The following is a 17813-nucleotide window of genomic DNA, read 5'->3' as shown; positions in this document are numbered from 1 at the left end:
ACAACAGCGGTCCCAGGAAATGCGTCCTCAAGAGACTACTTTCTCTCACCCCCAAGGTTATCCCTTCACATCTTAAATTGTCCTATTCAACATCCCATTTTAGTACTTCAGGATCATGGCAAGGCAATCGTGAAAAGGTAGATTACGTTCTCCACCTGGAAGGCAAACCGAATTGATGGGAACCGAAAATCCCTCCGCATAGCAGCGAATGCCCATCAGTAGCTCGACACAATCATATATCAAGCCTACCTGTGTTCAAACCTCTCACAAACCTTTAAACCCTGGTGGAAGCTGATCAAGTCTGTCTCCAGTACAAATTTCCCTTCTGTACATTCACTCCTAAAGGAGGGAGTCATGTTGAATACTCCTCATGAAAAAGCCAAATATCTTAACATTTCCTTTAATGAAAATCCAACAGGAAAATCTGGGTTAGATTCCTGACCCCACTATAAAACCACCGTTTAGAGGCCATTTTTCCCCGCAAAGCGGGGGTTGGCCTTTTCGGGGACCGTGGTTGTTGTTGTTTTTTGGTCCCCTTTTTGAAGCAATGTTTTACGGCCGGATGCCCTTCCTGCCGCCAACCCTGTTTGTCGCCTTTTTACGATAAACAGGGAATTACCAGTGTACTGGTACTCAATTTGCCGACCTCGGAAGGATGACAGGCTGAGTCAACTCCCCTGGCGTTAATTCAGCGATCGACCGGGATTCGAACCCAGGATCCTTGGATCCTAAGCTGGCACCCTAGCCGCTAGCCCAACACCAGGGACTCCTGACCCCACTATAAACTGTCATATTGGTGATTTGCGAAAGCAGGACATTGCATCACAAAGTGTGCAGTCCTTCAGATGAACATATCAAACTGGAGACCAGCATTAGTTGGTGGATGTCAAGAGATTACTCGGTGTTTTTCAAGAGAGTACGCGAGTTATCACTAGTACACAGGTCAAATTAATCCAAGTCAGCTCCCAACGCCAGGTCTGCCAAACAAGTTCGTCAAATAATTGGGTGAGACTCCCACCCCACAACAGATCCCAGCTGATGAAAAGGTAGTAGCAATAGTGGCGTCTTCACTGAAAAGGCCTGAGGTTCCCAATCACTCACGTCCCATACTCAACCTTCAGCAAGAAAAGCTTGCTCTGCAGCGCATGGACCTCTGTTCCACAAAGGTTGAAAAGTTACTAATCAATTCTCCTCGTCCCTCCCAAAGGATTCCATTTTGAACCATAACCCCCAACTCTAACCACCATTACCTTCTTAATCTACCTCTTCAAATAACCTTCAGAAGAGGTACAGTCCCAAGAGGTCATTCCTTTCAATCTTTCACAATCTCTCTTGGGCACAACACGTCATTCCCCTCGGTTTCCCAGGTCCATTTTGATGTGATAGTCTAAAACCTGCTGCCCTGTCCTTCAACTCTTCCATAACCCGAGATTTCTGCACACAATTTTTTTTTCCAGAAAAACATTCATAGCTTACTACCAGTTTTGTTTCAAAATGAGAAACTTGCATTTAATTAAAGACCTTTAAATGACGAACATTCAACCAAGACAAAACGAATTCAATCAAATTTCTGACCATGCAGCTTCTGCTCCATAATGAGCTTTCTCTCCTCCAGATCCTTTTCCGGAATGCCTTCCATCCCATAGATCTCCAGCTCCACGTCCGTACGACCGGGTATAGAATTTGGCATGCCATCTATCGTTTCCTTGTGCACCTGCAAAAAAACACATTTGTTTGCTCAATCAAAAGGTACTTCAAAATGAAGATACACTTACAATGCCAACGACAAGCTTCCAAGTTCCTAAAACAACAGAAGGATAATTGATGTCTACGGGAAAGAACACAAAAGTGAATCACAATCACCTGAGCAATTTAGCCTGGGATCTCGGCCCAGATAATATCATCCCGGAGTTTCCCCGAGCAGGGAGATTCATCAATGTGTGTGCCGTCCCTCAGATGGACGTTAAACTAGGCGTCCCGTCTGCCTGCATCAATTGCTGGACGATAAAGATCCCACGGTGTCGTTCATGAAGAGTAGGCGATCTATCGCTGAACAAATCTGGTGAAGGTGAGTGTCGATTTGCTTTGGCTGTCAGGTAGACCCCATGGATGAAATCAACAGGTGATTGAAGTCTGCTTATGGCCAAGGGAAACAAGAATCCGATTCCCACTGCTGCCGGTGTACCTCGACCAACCTTCTGTTGACTTCGTCCATCATCATCACGAAAAGCCTACAAAACCTCTTCTGCACAAGGCCTTCAATCATAATGGCAAGAGTTTCGTGATTAATACCAGGTTTCGAGTTGGACTTCGCATTATATGGAGAGGACCAATGAGGAGAATTCAGCATTGTAATGAATAATTACAAACAACAGGTTCAACCACAAGTAATGATAGTTACTATTGTTGTAAATGGAGACACTGACCAAGTTTAGTCACTCACCTGCATGCAGTGTATGGCCAGGCCAGGCCCAGTGTAGAGCTTCTTGTGACAAATATGGCATTTGAAATGTTTAGCCTTTTGATGCTGAATAAGAATCTTCTCATCATCAAACTCTCTATTGCAATACCTGAATGAATGGTGAAGGAAAAGTTACATTACCATGAACTTGTTTTAGTATTGCAGATCCTTTAAATATACATAGTTCAAAACAAGCAATCGCTGTCATAATGTGTGGGTGTGTGTGTGTGAGTGTGGGAGGGAGGGGCGGGGGGCGTTTGGTGTGGTGGGGGGGGGGGGGGTTGGGGGGGCGTAGGGAGGGATGGGGGTGGGGTCTGTGTGTGTGTATGCGTGTGTATATGTATGTATATGTATGTATATACATGTATGTATGCGTATATGTATGTATGTATGTGTATATGTATGTATGTATGTATGTATGTGTGTATGTGTGTATGTGTATATGTATGTATGTATGTATGTATGTATGTGTATATATATGTATGTACGTGTACATGTATACAGTATGCATGTATGTACTATATATGTGTACTATGTATGTATGTACGTATATGTATGTATGTACGATTGTACGTATATGTATGTATGTGTGTACTATGTATGTGTGTACTATGTATGTGTACTATGTATGTATACTATGTATGTATGTATGTATGTACATATATGTATGTGGGTGTGTGTACTATGTATGTATACTATGTACATGTACTATGTATGTATGTGTGCACTATGTACTTATACTATGTATGTACGTATATATATGTAATGTATGTATACTATGTATGTATGTACGTATATGTATGAATGTGTATACTATGTATGTATGCACGTATATGTATGAATGTGTATATGTATGTATACTATGTACGTGTACTATGGACACCACCGGTCAAAAGTTTTAGAACACCTCAATCTTTCCAGTTTTTATTGAAATTTACGCAGTTTAATGTCTCAATGTACTCTGAAATTAAGCATAGAACAAATAAACAATTGGAGATAAAAAAAGAAATCATAGAATCATTTTGTTTAACAAAATATAATTTAAATTTTTGACTCAGCAAAGTAGCCACCTTTTGCAGATATAACTGCCGAAAACACTCGTGGCATTCTTTCGACAATGGAAATCAAATATTGTTCGGGAAGTTCTTCCCAACACTGTTGCAGAAGTTCCCACAAATGTGTTGCACTTGCAGGTTGCTTTGCTTTCACCCTTCTGTCCAGTTCATCCCAAACCAGCTCGGTGCGGTTTAAGTCTGGAGAGTGTGCTGGCCATTCCATTATTTGAAGCCTACCATCTTGTTCGTTTCCTCGAAGGTAGTTTTGACATAGCCTGGAGGTGTGTTTAGGGTCATTATCTTGCTGCAGGATGAATTCCTGACCAACTAGGCGTATACCAGAGGGTATTGCATGGCGCTGCAAAATGCGGTGGTAGCCCTTTTGGTTCAGGGTGCCAGTCAATCTGTGCAAGTCGTCTTCTGTTGTCATACGATGTTGTCAAATATTGTTCGGGAAGTTCTTCCCAACACTGTTGCAGAAGTTCCCACAAATGTGTTGCACTTGCAGGTTGCTTTGCTTTCACCCTTCTGTCCAGTTCATCCCAAACCAGCTCGGTGCGGCTTAGGTCAACATCGTCGATGTTGTCATCGTCTTCTGTTGTCATACCCTTCCTCCCGTCCATGGTACACAGAATCTTGTGGTGAGGCTATTGCCCAGAAACAACTTGCTTTCGTCTCCTGGAAAGCAAATCCAACAGAAGGAAATCTCATTTCCTTTCACAAAGCCCGAAACAAGTGTGTGTCCACCCTCAGGAGAGCCAGGGAACAATATCTCTCCATTCTCAGGACCGAACTCTCTTATCTGTCTCACTCTTCCAAATCCTGGTGGCATCTGGTCAAATCTGTTTCTGGTGTTTGTTCCCCCTCCATCCCCTCCCTCACCTCAAATGGCCACACGGCTGACTCTCCGCATGTGAAAAAGCTGAATGCCTCAACTCTGTGTTTGCCTCTAAATCTTGTGTCCCAAACCCATCCCTCTCTGTACCCACCGTACCCAGCTGCTCCTGGACTCTGTGTCCTTTCTTCCTGACAAGGTAGAAAAGTTTCTGTCAACCCTCGACTCGGATTCTGCAACTGGACCTGACGGCATCAGCCCACGGGTCCTAAAATCCTGTTCTTCCACTCTTTCACTCCCTCTCTCTGTTCTCTTCACCCTCTCTTTTGCTCAAGGTCATCTTCCATCTGCTTGGAAATCTGCCAACATCACCGCTTTGCACAAAAAAGGTGCAAAAACAGATCCCAGCAACTACAGACCAATCAGCCTTCTCCCAATTATCAGCAAAGTCATGGAATCCATCATTGCTTCAGATATGAAATCTTTCCTCTTCTCCAATGGCTTGATCTCTGATCATCAATTTGGTTTCAGACCTGGACACTCTACTCTGGACATGCTGCTTCTGCTTTCTCAACAATGGATGGAGGTCCTCAATGCCAAACAGGAAATTAGAGCAGTCTCCCTTGACATATCACGTGCCTTCGATACGGTCTGGCACCCCGCTCTGCTCACCAAACTCTCCTCTTTTGGTATCCATGGAAATCTCCACGCATGGCTGGCGGACTTCCTCTCTAGTCGTAGTCAACGTGTGGCCCTGAATGGGTTTCTCTCATCTCCTCTTCCTGTTCAGGCTGGAGTTCCACAAGGCAGTGTTCTGGGCCCTGTGCTTTTTCTGGTCTTCATCAATGATCTCTCTGACTCCCTTGAAAATCCTCTGTATCTCTTTGCTGATGACTCTACTCTCTGTCGCTCCATTCTTCATCCCTCAGATCGGCAGTCTGCAGCCTCCTCACTCTCTGCAGACCTGGACAAAATCACAGACTGGGCAAACAAGTGGAACATGTCTTTCAATCCTGACAAATCTCACACTCTTACGATGTCTCTCCGAAAAGACCGACTGGACAACCCTCCCATCCACTTTCTGAATAATCCTCTCCAAGAAGTTCTGTCACTCAAGCTTTTGGGTCTCACTATCTGCCATGGTCTTTCCTGGGAAAACCACATTTCAAATCTGGCCTCCAAAGCCAGTCGCCGACTGGGCATCCTCCGTCGTGCGAAGTCCTTCCTTGGCACACCTGAGCTCCTCACCACATACAAGGCTTTCATCCGCAGCTCAATGGAATACTGCTCTCCCCTCTGGGCTGGTGCTCCTGCCTCACACCTAGCTCGTCTTCACGCTGTTGAAACCAAAGCATTCAGAATCATTGGAATCTCCCGCGATGAAGCCAACTCCAAGGGCCTCTCACTCACTCACCGCAGGCAGGATGGTGGTCTTTCCGTCTTCTACCGACTCCTCTCTGGCCTTGCCCCCCCAGCTCTCTCTGGGCTCTGTCCCACAAATATTCCTACAGGTCGCACAAGATCTGCCTGCAACCCTCTTATGGTCAAACTGCCAAAATCAAGACTCTCTGCTCACCTTCACTCCTTCATTCCTCTTTTCTCCAGCCTCTGGAACAAACTCCCTCACTCTCTTCAATCCCACTCCACCCTCCAGGTCTTTAAAACAGCTGTTCACCACCATCTCTTATCTTCCCCCATCCAAAACCTTGATCTTTTCTACCCCCGCTAATTTCACCCCAATTCCACTTTTTTGAAATACCAACTTCTGTCCTGGAAGTCCTTGGTGTCCTTGTGTTTTATACTTCTCCCTCCCCCCCCTCCTCCCCCCAAGCCCTCTCCCTTCCACACATCTCCCTGCTCTCAAATGTTGTGTTTGTGTGCTTCCCCTTCTCTCCCCATCTTGTTTTCCGCTCCCTCTTTTTATATATTTTGTTTGTCTGGTTGATTTGTTTGTGAAGTAAATGTTAGCTCTTTCACGAGCCTCGATTCAGTATACAAAAAAAAAAAAGAAAAAAAAAAAAAGGATCCAGCAAAAGAGTTCCAGACCATCACCCTTCCTCCTCCATGTTTGACAGTTGGTGTCACACACTGAGGAACCATCCTTTCGCCTACTCGACAGCGTACAAAAACCCTGCTTGATGAACCAAAGATTTCAAATTTTGATTCATCGGTCCATAAGACCTTCTTCCAGTCTTTAGTAGTCCACTGGCAGTGCTTCATGGCCCAGGCAAGCCTCTTTTTCTTATTTTGCCATCTTAGCAATGGCTTTTTTACTGCCACTCAACCTGTCAAACCTGCAGCTCAAAGTCTTCTCTTCACAGTTGAAACTGAGACTTGCTTACTTCGACCAGTGTGAAGCGGTGCTTGAAGCTGTTGTCCTGTAAGCCGCCTGTCTTCGCAAGCACTCCTGTGAGCCTGTGAGTCGCAAGCTGTCAACTCTCAGAAACTTGTCTTCTGATTTTGTTGTGGCTTTGGGTCTGCCAGACCTCTTCCTGTCAGAGTTTCCTCCAGTTTCCAAAATACTACTTCCCGCAGTGCAATATTGTCCAAATAATGCTTCAGAGGGTGTCATAACAGTCTGTTCCAATACTGCTTTTATACAGACAGGGGGTTTGTAATCAAGTAATCAGCAGAGGTTGGGACACCTGTAGGAATTGTTTGCATCAACTTTCAAGGCTTCATTTACTTACATTGCTGCAGAACAGCTGTAAGTTGTTAACTCATTACTTGTTCCCTGAAGAAGGCCTTTTTTTACAATATAACTGTGCAATTTACATTATTTTCCCATTTTTGCTAACCTAAACTTTTTTTTAAAACCTCGAGCAGTTTACTGCTTACCTTTATACCATTTCAGGTTATTCACTGAACATTAAACTGCATACATTTCAATAAAAACTGAAAAAATTGAGGTGTTCTAAAACTTTTGACCGGTAGTGTATGTATGTACATATATGTATGCATGTGTGTACTATGTATGTATACTATGGATGTGTACTATGTATGTATGTATGTACGTATATGTATGTATGTGTGTACTATATATGTATACTATGTATGTATGTACGTATATGTATGTATGTGTGTACTATGTATGTATGTGTATACTATGTATGTATACTATGTACAGTCACATGAAAAAGTAAGTACACCCCATGTAAAGTTTTGTCTTTTTCAACATATTTCAACATACAGCTATTTCATCTTCATTTCAACAATATTGATAGATAAAGGTGATATAATATAACAAATAAAATGAAACATTTACATTTTGTAGTCCATTGTATAATTTAAATAAATATAAATGCAAATTTTGCATGTGCAAAAAGTAAGTACACCCTTGGCTCCAATAGGTGGTATTGCCCCCTTTGGCAGAAACAACCTCAAGTAGGCATTTCTTATAACTGTCTACCAGTCTCTGATATCGACTGGGAGAAATTTTTTCCCACTCCTCCATGCAGAATTCTTTCAGCTGTGCGATGTTTGAGGGGTTTCTTGCATGCACAGCTCGTTTCAAATCCCCCCACAACATCTCGATGGGATTTAGATCCGGGCTTTGACGTGGCCATTCCAGAACCCTCCATTTCTTTCTTTTCAGCCATTCCTTGGTGGATTTACTGGTATGTTTCGGGTCATTGTCATGTTGCAAGGTCCACCTTCGGTTGAGCTTCAACTTTCCGACAGATGGCCTCACATTATCCTCAAGCACCCTCTGGTACAATGAAGAATTCATAGTGGATTCTATGATGGTGAGCTGCCCAGGCCCTGATGCAGCAAAGCTGCCCCAAACCATAATATTTCCACCACCGTGCTTTACAGTTGGTATCAGGTTCTTGTGGTCAAATGCTGTGTTTGGTTTTCGCCAAACATGTCTTCTGGTACTGTGGCCAAATAGTTCTACCTTTGACTCATCTGTCCAGAGCACATTGTTCCAGAAGTGCTGGTCTTTGCCTCTGTGTTCATTGGCAAACTTTAGTCTTGCCTTGATGTTCTTTCTGGACAGCAAAGGTTTCCTCCTGGCACACCTCCCATGTAGATCAAATTTGTGCAGCCTCTTTCTAATGGTAGACTCGTGCACTTTGACATCAACAGTGGCAAGAGCTACCTGTAGGTCCCGTGATGACTTTCTGGGGTTCTTAGAGACTTCTTCCAGCATCTTGCAGTCTGCTTTCGGGCTGAACTTGCTGGGGCGGCCTGGCCTGAACAAGTTTGCAGTTGTTTGGAATCTTCTCCACGTGTAGATGATCTTCCGGACAGTCAAATGATTGATTTCAAATTCTTTGGAGATCTTTTTAAATCCCTTCCCAGACTCATAGGCATCTATAACCTTCTTTCTGAAGGCCTCAGAGAGCTCTTTTGATCTTGGCATGGTGACGCCGCACACTTCAACAACAAAGAGCAAACCAAACTAAATGTCTGAGGTTTAAATAAGACCGGTTCCTCCAAGATCCTCTCTAACGATGTTCTAATCATTTGCACCTGAGCTGGTGCACCTGATTCTAATTTTAGGTATTTGAAGTAGTGATAAATGTAGGGGTGTACTTACTTTTTCCACATGCGAAATTTGCATTTATGTTTATTTAAATTATACAATGGACTACAAAATGTAAATGCTTCATGATATTTGTTATATTATATCACCTTTATCTATCAATATTGTTGAAATGAAGATCAAATAGCTGTATGTTGAAATATGTTGAAAAAGTCAAAACTTTACATGGGGTGTACTTACTTTTTCACGTGACTGTATGTGTACGATGTATGTTTGTACGTGTGTGGTCTTTTTCTGGTCTTTTTCTATATACATATAGAATGGTCTTTTTCTGGGACATTTCTACGGCATTGGCACAATAAACCGCTCGACAGCAGTGATGAACTCCTTCCTCCCATGAGAAAGAAGAATCCATCACAGGTCAATTTTCCACAACAGGTAAATTTTCCACAACAGGTACATCTTCCACAACAGGTACATCTTCCACAACAGGTACATCTTCCACAACAGGTACATCTTCCACAACAGGTACATCTTCCACAACAGGGTACATCTTCCACAACAGGGTACATCTTCCACAACAGGGTACATCTTCCACAACAGGGTACATCTTCCACAACAGGTACATCTTCCACAACAGGTACATCTTCCACAACAGGTACATCTTCCACAACAGGTACATCTTCCACAACAGGTACATCTTCCACAACAGGTACATCTTCCACAACAGGTACATCTTCCACAACAGGTACATCTTCCACAACAGGTACATCTTCCACAACAGGTACATCTTCCACAACAGGTACATCTTCCACAACAGGTACATCTTCCACAACAGGTACATCTTCCACAACAGGTACATCTTCCACAACAGGTACATCTTCCACAACAGGTACATCTTCCACAACAGGTACATCTTCCACAACAGGTACATCTTCCACAACAGGTACATCTTCCACAACAGGTACATCTTCCACAACAGGTACATCTTCCACAACAGGTACATCTTCCACAACAGGTACATTTTCCACAACAGGTACATTTTCCACAACAGGTACATTTTCCACAACAGGCCAATTTTCCACAACAGGTCAGGCCTCAGCATCGAATTATTCGAAAAAACAACAATTGATACATGAAGTTAAAAGGAAGGTCCTGCTCGCCTCCTGTTCAAAATAAATGTAAATTGTACATCCTCACATTGAGGCTCATGTCATACTCAGTCATACAGTCATAGCCATAGGATCTCCAAGTCCAATGAAAACTACGTCGATTCATGGAGCCGTAGAAGACCCAGCGGAAGTCGCACTTTTGCCGCCAATTCGAGATCAATGAAAGCTCGAACTAAATAATTATCGGTCGCGTTTTAACGAACCGGCACGGCGTCCATAAACGATGCCTCGTGTGCGATTGGAGCCGACAATGAGGCCTAAACATCAACCGAGGTAAACGTGACGGATTAAATGTCGCGACAAACCAGAAATGAGCGTCAAACGCGGGATCGGTAAATGTCTGCACAAAGATGAATGGACTAAAAAAAAAGAGGATACCAGCACCACGGCTTCATCTGCTTTTTCTTCTTTCTTCCCATTTTACATTCAAATGCCAAGCACAACCAAGGGAACGAAACTATCCAAGAAGGCCCCCGGCACGAGCCAATCAACGACTAGAATTAGGGTACTTCCGTTCTCTTCCTCTATTGTTGTTGTTTTAGGTTTTTTTAAATGTTTTAAATATTTGTGATGTTTCTTTTTTACCTGCGACATGTCGCAAGTCGGACACGAGCTTCGCTTTGTTGTTGTTGTTTTTGTTGGAGTCGATTTTTGAAATGTGCGCCCATTGGTCAGAGAGCTGGCGGACCACACTCATATCTATCGCTTGAATCCACCCACCCGAGCACATCTTGACGAAATTATATGTCCGCCATCTTGGTTTTGTGGTGGCCCAAACTAGGGTAACCTAGAGTCCCTGTATAAAGAGTTGCGCCATGCGCTGACCCGAGATTTCTGGTCACGTGATTTCGTGGCGCCATTTTGTGTCTAACTTCACCGTGCGTGAACGTCAGCTTGGTACGGGAATGTTGTTTATTGCCAAACAAAATGACTGGTTGTTCTGCTTTTGGTTGTTCAAACCAATCTGGGAAATATAAGATGTATAGATTTCCAAGTGATAAAGTCAGAAGACAAATTTGGGAAGCGAAAGTCAGACGAAAGAGCTGGAAAGCGATCGACTCCTCGAGACTCTGCCAGGTAGGCCCACGCCGCTTGATGATCGATGTTCAAAAGCAATTGTATCTGCTCGGTTTTTTTTTGGTTGTCTGTCCGTTGAAAACCCTTTTAAAGGGAAGTGATTTGTGTTTGTTTATAATCTTCAAGGAGCTGACCAAAAATGCATTTCCGTGGGAAGAACCCTGCTCAATTTTTTTCGGGTAGTCCTAGCGGACCGCATATTGTCATTGATTGATGAAATGTCCCGGTACAGTGACATTGCCTGGTCTGCGGTTGGGTAGTCTGCGGGCAATGTCACTGTACTGTTTCAGAGGGAATTAATTTTGATTTTATAGGGGTGGGAAACCCATGGTCCGTTTTGTTTTCAGTTGTCTGTCCGTCCATTCAAAACTTATTCCGAGGCAAATTATTTTTTTGGTTTAAAATCTTTAGCCTAATCGGCAATCATGAAAGCAATTTTAGGGGGGGACCTGCTCAATTTTTTTGCGGGTTGTGCAGCCATACGTCCAAAATTTGACGAGTTATTGTTTGCTTTGTACAGTGCTCATGCGTCTTGTGAGGGGGATGCTCACTTGTGAGGAGTGAACGGAGTAGTGATGACTGATGAGTCTCACTTGTGAGGAGTGAACGGAGTAGTGATGAAGTGTTGGTCTGGTCAGAGTGTTGTATTACGGGCAGAGTTTTCTTACGGTCTGAATGTATGAATCATGTTCTGTACTGAATGTATGAACCAAGTTTTGTACTGAATGTTTACTGTGTTGGCCTCATCGTGTTCCTGGTGAAATTAAACAAGTTATGGTGAATACGACGTCTTATCTGTGCTTTTACATATCTGTTCGACTCGACGAACCATGAACACTGCAGGTATTTTTAAAAGTTTTTTCTCTGTTTAATTACGGCTTGGCGCAGTCGAAAATTAAGTGTTAATTAAGTCGCCAGCTATGAAACATATCAATCGATCAGGCAATATCCATCAGAGTTCTGGGCAAGGGTGTAGTAATAAATGAACGTTTCAATCTTACTAGAAGCCGATGACGTTTTCCTTATGTCAGAGACAGAAGCTGACTTGCAGCTTGTTAAATCATTACAATGGAAATTGAATATAAATGTCGATAAAACTAAAGTTGTACACTATAGAAATATGGCAATACCACGTACAGAATTTGTTTTAAGTGTGTTAGACTATATGTCGGCTGGAAGTCCTACACCGGAATTGCTCTCGGCACCCTTTAAAAAATATTGGATATGCCCACACTCCTTTCTAAAAGTTATTAAAATTCAGAGAACGACAGCATTGGTTTGTCTTACTTATAATGTTAGCTCTTATATGCAGTGTTGGCTTGTAATATGCATTGCCATACCACTTTTAATATCACCACACAGCTCTTTTTCACGGCAATAGCTGAGTTTTTGACAAAACAAATATCACCTGTATGTAATAATAAGACTAAATATGTGTAGTAATTTTTTTTTTAGCAGGTTTAGAATATATCACCCCATATCGCGAATGTACATGTATATCTAATCCGACACACTTAGACACAAAATGGCGTCCAAATTTGAGTTGACACAACTCTCTATATACAGGGACTCTAGGGTAACCTACATAAAGAGAGCAGCGACAACTTCCGCATTGACGCCATTTTGTTTCACTCGCCCGCGCGCGGTACGAGCGCTTGCCGCACCGCCAGTGAACTAATATCTACATGGTCCAAACCTTGGCTGGATGGCAAAGTCGTTTCCCTCCCCCCCCCCCCCCCCCCCCCCCCCTTTATGCAACTCATTATCTCTCTCTCTCTCTCTCTCTCTCTCTCTCTCTCTCTCTCTCTCTCTATGTCCCAGTCCGTGCACGCCTTTATCGTGGTGCACGTCTCTGTCCCTGTCGTGCACGTCTTTTATCGTCCATGCACGCCTTGCAGTTGCACAGTTCCTCAGTAGATTTGATGCATTGCAAAGACGGTCTTTGCGACATATTTAACACAAAATACTCGTTGTGTGTGTGTGTGTGTGTGTGTGTGTGTGTGTGTGTGTGTGTGTGTGTGTGTGTGTGTGTGTGTGTGTGTGTGTGTGTGTGTGTGTGTGTGTGTGTGTGACTGGGTGCGTGCGAGCGACTGGGAGCGTGCGACTGGGAGCGTGCGACTGGGACTGGGTGCGTGCGACTGGGACTGGGTGCGTGCGACTGGGACTGGGTGCCTGGGACTCGGGGTGTGCGACTGGGACTGGGTGCGTGCGACTCGGACTGGGTGCGTGCGACTGGGACTGGGTGTTTGCGACTGGGACTGGGTGCGTGTGACTGGGACTGGGTGCTTGCGACTGGGACTGGGTGTCTGGGACTCGGGGTGTGCGACTGGGACTGGGTGCGTGCGACTCGGACTGGGTGCGTGCGACTCGGACTGGGTGCGTGCGACTGGGACTGGGTGTTTGCGACTGGGACTGGGTGTGTGCGACTGGGACTGGGTGCGTGCGACTGGGACTGGGTGTGTGCGACTGGGACATTGACACCCCAAAACATTGGGGTCCATGGTGGTGCTCGGCCACAAACAAGTGGTCCATAAGGTGGTGCCCCAAGTTCGTTTGCTCGAGAAAAGTAAAATTCTTAGTCGAGGCAATGGTAGATCACATATTGTCATGGCAAAATCATTTTATGACTGAGGGTAATATGATTACAAATAGGGTTTTTGGAAATAATGTACTATTATATCGAGTATGTTTTATTGAGTTTTATAAGCAAAATGAAGAGAAAAAAAAGATATTGTCTTCTTGGTAAATAATTAAATAATACAAATGCACACATATACACATACACACATATAACACATACACACACACACAGACATATATATACAAAAAACACACACACATATATGCACACACACACACACACACACACACACACACACACACACACACACACACACACACACACACACACACACACACATACACACACACACACCCCTGGAACTATGGAGATTCCGCTCTTGTTCTGCGAGGCTGCGTCATCGCGTTTTTTCATGATGTCATACGATTAAGCTCCTCCCTTTTCGTGCGAACCGATACATAAGCCAATATTAATACATGGGACCGACATCACCACTGCTTACCTCGCACAAACACGATGACGAAGTTGGTTTCCATCCCACTCTGCTCACTTTGTTCTCCCATACTTTCCGTCTTTGTGGATTTGCAGGGAACCTATACATCTTGTACCCATTCTCCGATTTATTGCTGCATCCAAAGGCGCAACATCCCGTCATTTTGTCAGATTTTTTGATCACCAAACTTTCAGTACTAATTCGTTTTAAGCTGCGTAAGGCGTTGATTGATACGCGATCGCGTGTGAAACAAAATGGCACCTGGAGTCACGTGACCCTAAATTTCTGGTCCCCCTATGTCGCTACTCTCTTTATGTAGGTACTCTAGCCCAAACCACTCATCTAAATATCAGTGGATCACTGGTTTTCTGAAGAAACTGAAGTCACCGGCCGCCATCTTTGTACTCACCACAGGGGCCTTCGCAGGGACGACATGAACAATGCCGGCGTTTGCATTTGGGTGCAATAATAACCAATATTTTGGCCTTGGGAAGTCATTTCATAGGTAATTCGATGTCTAACATATAACTGGAACCCTATATACAGTGTAGTTTTACTGAGGCTTTGCTGAATCAGATTTATATAAATAAATCAAAGTTCATCCTGCTATCATTCATTTGTTCATTGTATATTTCATTAGTGTGGTGCTGTGCACACACGACTCGATTGCCAGAGAGGTAGGCCACAACGCGTTGATACAAGAGTCTTTATTCAGAGATCGCACTTCAGCACTGGGCGGGCTCGAGCTTAGAGCCCGCATATATCTCCCGAGGCCACGCCTTGCCCCCGGGCGTGGCCGATCGGCCAAAAGGCGGGGCATGCATTTCAGTTCCTCGCCTGGACGCTCGCGCCACCCACTGGTGCGCAGAATTATTGTCCCTTGTGCCCGCCACACGCGCCCCCCCAGAATTCCTGCGCAGCTGAAGGGTGAGCTTGCGGGGAAGCCGGATGACCCGGCCGAAACGCCCCCTGGCGATGCGTGCAGGGCTGGGGGGTAGAGGGACGGCGGGGCTGGGGGGTGCCGGGGGTCTGACCGCCGAGGGGCGGACCCGACGCGGAGGCAGAGCTGCTTGCGGGGGGTGGTCCAGATCGAGGTGGGCCGGCTTGAGGCGGTCCACGGAGATACGATCCGGGGCACCGCCGATGTCGACGGTGAAATATTTGTCCCCGGCCTCCAGCACGCGGAAGGGCCCGTCTTACGGGCACCGTAGCGGTGCCCGGTGGGAGTCGTGCCGGACGAAGACGTACTCCGCCGTGCGAAGCTCCGGGGCGACGTGGGGGGACGGGCAACTGTGGGGTGCCGTCGGCACCGGGGCGAACCTCCGGGCGGTCTCCTGCAGGGTGGAGCGCTGTTGCGCCACAGACCAAGGAGTCGTGGAGTCGGGGATAAATTCGCCCGGTACCCGCAGTGGTTGCCCGAAGACCAGCTCCGCCGAGGACGTGCACAGGTCGTCCTTGGGCGCCATCCTGAGGCCCAGCAGGACCCAGGGGAGCCTGTCGGCCCAGCCGCCGTTGCGGAGGCTGGCCCGGAGTGCGGCCTTCATCGAGCGATGAAAGCGCTCGCACAGGCCATTGGCCTGGGGGTGGTAGGCCGTGGTGTGGTGCAGTTTGACGCAGAGCCCTTGCGCCACCGTGCCCCAGAGCTCCGAGGTGAACTGGGGGCCGCGGTCGGAGGGGGCGCCGAACCGGGCAACCCAAGTGGCGATGAAGGCTTGCGCCACATCCGCCGCAGACGTCGCCGCCAATGGCACGGCCTCCGGCCACCGTGTGGTGCGGTCCACCATGGCGAGGAGGTGGGTGAACCCCCGCGAGGGGGGCAGAGGTCCCACCAAGTCGACGTGGACGTGGTCGAACCGACGCTCGGGCACCGTAAACGGGGCCAACGGGGCCTGGGTGTGGCGGTGGACCTTTGCGCGCTGGCACGCGAGGCACGTCCTGGCCCAGTCGCGGACGTCCTTCCTGAGGCCATGCCAGACGAACTTCGCCGCGACGAGCTTCGCCGCGACGAGCTTCTGGGAGGCCTTCGTGCCCGGGTGGGACAGGCCGTGGATGGCGTCGAAAACCGGGTGCTGCCAGCCAGCGGGCACGATGGGGCGAGGCCGGCCGAGGGAGACATCGCACAGGAGGGCCGCGCCCGCGACGTCGAACGGCACCTCGGTGATGCGGAAGCCCATGACGGCGGTCCGCAAGGCCTGGACGCCGGGGTCGGCAGTCTGGTCCTCCGCCATCCGGGCATAGTCGATCCCGAGGTGGACCGCGTGCGCGACGGACCGGGAAAGACAATCCGCCACCGGGTTGTCTTTACCCGCGACGTGACGGATGTCCGTCGTGTACTCGGACACGGCAGAGAGGTGACGCTGCTGCCGTGCCGACCATGGCTCGGCGACCATGGCCATCGCGAACACAAGGGGCTTGTGGTCGACGAAAGCCGTGAACAGGTGGCCCTCGAGCAGATGGCAGAAGTGTCGGACCGCCAGGTGGAGCCCGAGCAGCTCGTGGTCGAAGGTGCTGTAGCGGCGTTCGTGCGGGCGAAGCTGCCGGCTAAAAAACGCCAGCGGCTGCCAAGCACCACGCACCCACTGCTCGTGCACCGCGCCCACCGCGTAGTCTGACGCGTCGGTGGTGAGGGCGATCGGTGCATCGGGCGCCGGGTGCGCCAGCATGGTGGCGTTGGCCAGGGCCAGCTTTGCGCCCGCAAACGCCGTGGCCATCGGCTCCGACCAGGCGATGTCACCTTTGCCCGGCTTGCCCCGGAGGGCCTTGTGCAGGGGGCGGAGGAGCTGGGCGACGTGGGGCACGAAGTGGTGGTAAAAATTTACCATGCCCAGGAACTCCTGGAGCCCCTTGATCGCGCGGGGGCGCGGGAAATCCCTGACCGCCTCCACCTTGGCTGGTAAAGGGACGGCCCCGTGCCTGGTGATGCGGTGCCCCAAGAAGTCGATGGCGGCGACGCCGAAACGGCACTTTGCGGGGTTGATGATCAGGCCATGCTGGCCCAGGCGTTCGAAAAGCGTGCGGAGGTGGAGCAGGTGCTCCTCCCGGGATGCGCTCGCAACTAGGATGTCGTCCAGGTAGACATAGATGAAAGGTAAGTCGCGCAAGACGCTGTCCATGAGCCATTGGAATGCCTGGGCCGCATTCTTCAACCCAAAAGGCATTCGCAGGAACTCAAAGAGGCCGAAAGGGGTGATGACGGCCATCTTTGGGACATCGTCCGGCTGGACGGGGACCTGGTGGTAGCCCCGGATGAGGTCCACCTTGGAGAACACGGTCGTGTTTGCCAACCGGGCGGAAAAGTCCTGGATATGCGGGACCGGGTAGCGGTCGGGGGTGGTGGCATCATTGAGCCGGCGGTAGTCACCGCATGGCCACCATCTTCCGCCGGGCTTCGGCACAATGTGCAGTGGAGAAGCCCAAGCGCTGTTGGAGCGCCGTACGATCCCCAGCCTTTCCAGCGTGGCGAACTTCGCTTTCGCCACGGCGAGCTTCGTGGGGTCGAGTCGGCGTGCCCGGGCATAGATCGGCGGCCCGACCGTGGGGATATGGTGCTCCACCCCATGTTTGACGGCCACCGCTGAGAAGGTGGGCTGCGTGAGGGCCGGGAAACTGGCGAGGAGGCGGGTAAACTCGTCCTCTGCCGGAAGCATACA

General features: G+C 47.7%; 1 protein-coding gene across 3 annotated transcripts in view; it reads right to left on the bottom strand.

The window, feature by feature from the left end:
* LOC137433490 (BUB3-interacting and GLEBS motif-containing protein ZNF207) overlaps positions 1 to 10538 on the bottom strand; it is a 59510-nt gene extending 48972 nt beyond the window's left edge. For 2 of the 3 annotated variants that reach the window (XM_078785313.1, XM_078785314.1), the window contains exons 1-3: positions 10391 to 10517; positions 2444 to 2570; positions 1576 to 1714 (exon numbers count right to left, since the gene is read on the bottom strand). In XM_078785313.1, coding sequence (XP_078641439.1) covers positions 1576 to 1714; positions 2444 to 2570; positions 10391 to 10431 — 307 coding nt within the window. In that variant the 5' untranslated portion in view covers positions 10432 to 10517. Of the gene's footprint in view, positions 1 to 1575; positions 1715 to 2443; positions 2571 to 10390 lie in introns of all 3 variants that reach the window. The other variant, XM_078785312.1, reaches the window with a different exon arrangement.
* Between the last annotated feature and the right edge of the window lie 7275 nt (positions 10539 to 17813).

The sequence above is a fragment of the Myxine glutinosa genome, chromosome 10, assembly GCF_964187855.1.
Source record: "Myxine glutinosa chromosome 10, kmMyxGlut1.1, whole genome shotgun sequence".
NCBI lineage: Eukaryota > Metazoa > Chordata > Myxini > Myxiniformes > Myxinidae > Myxine > Myxine glutinosa.
Note: the sequence above shows the minus strand (reverse complement) of the source record. Positions and strands in the feature narration are given on the sequence as shown.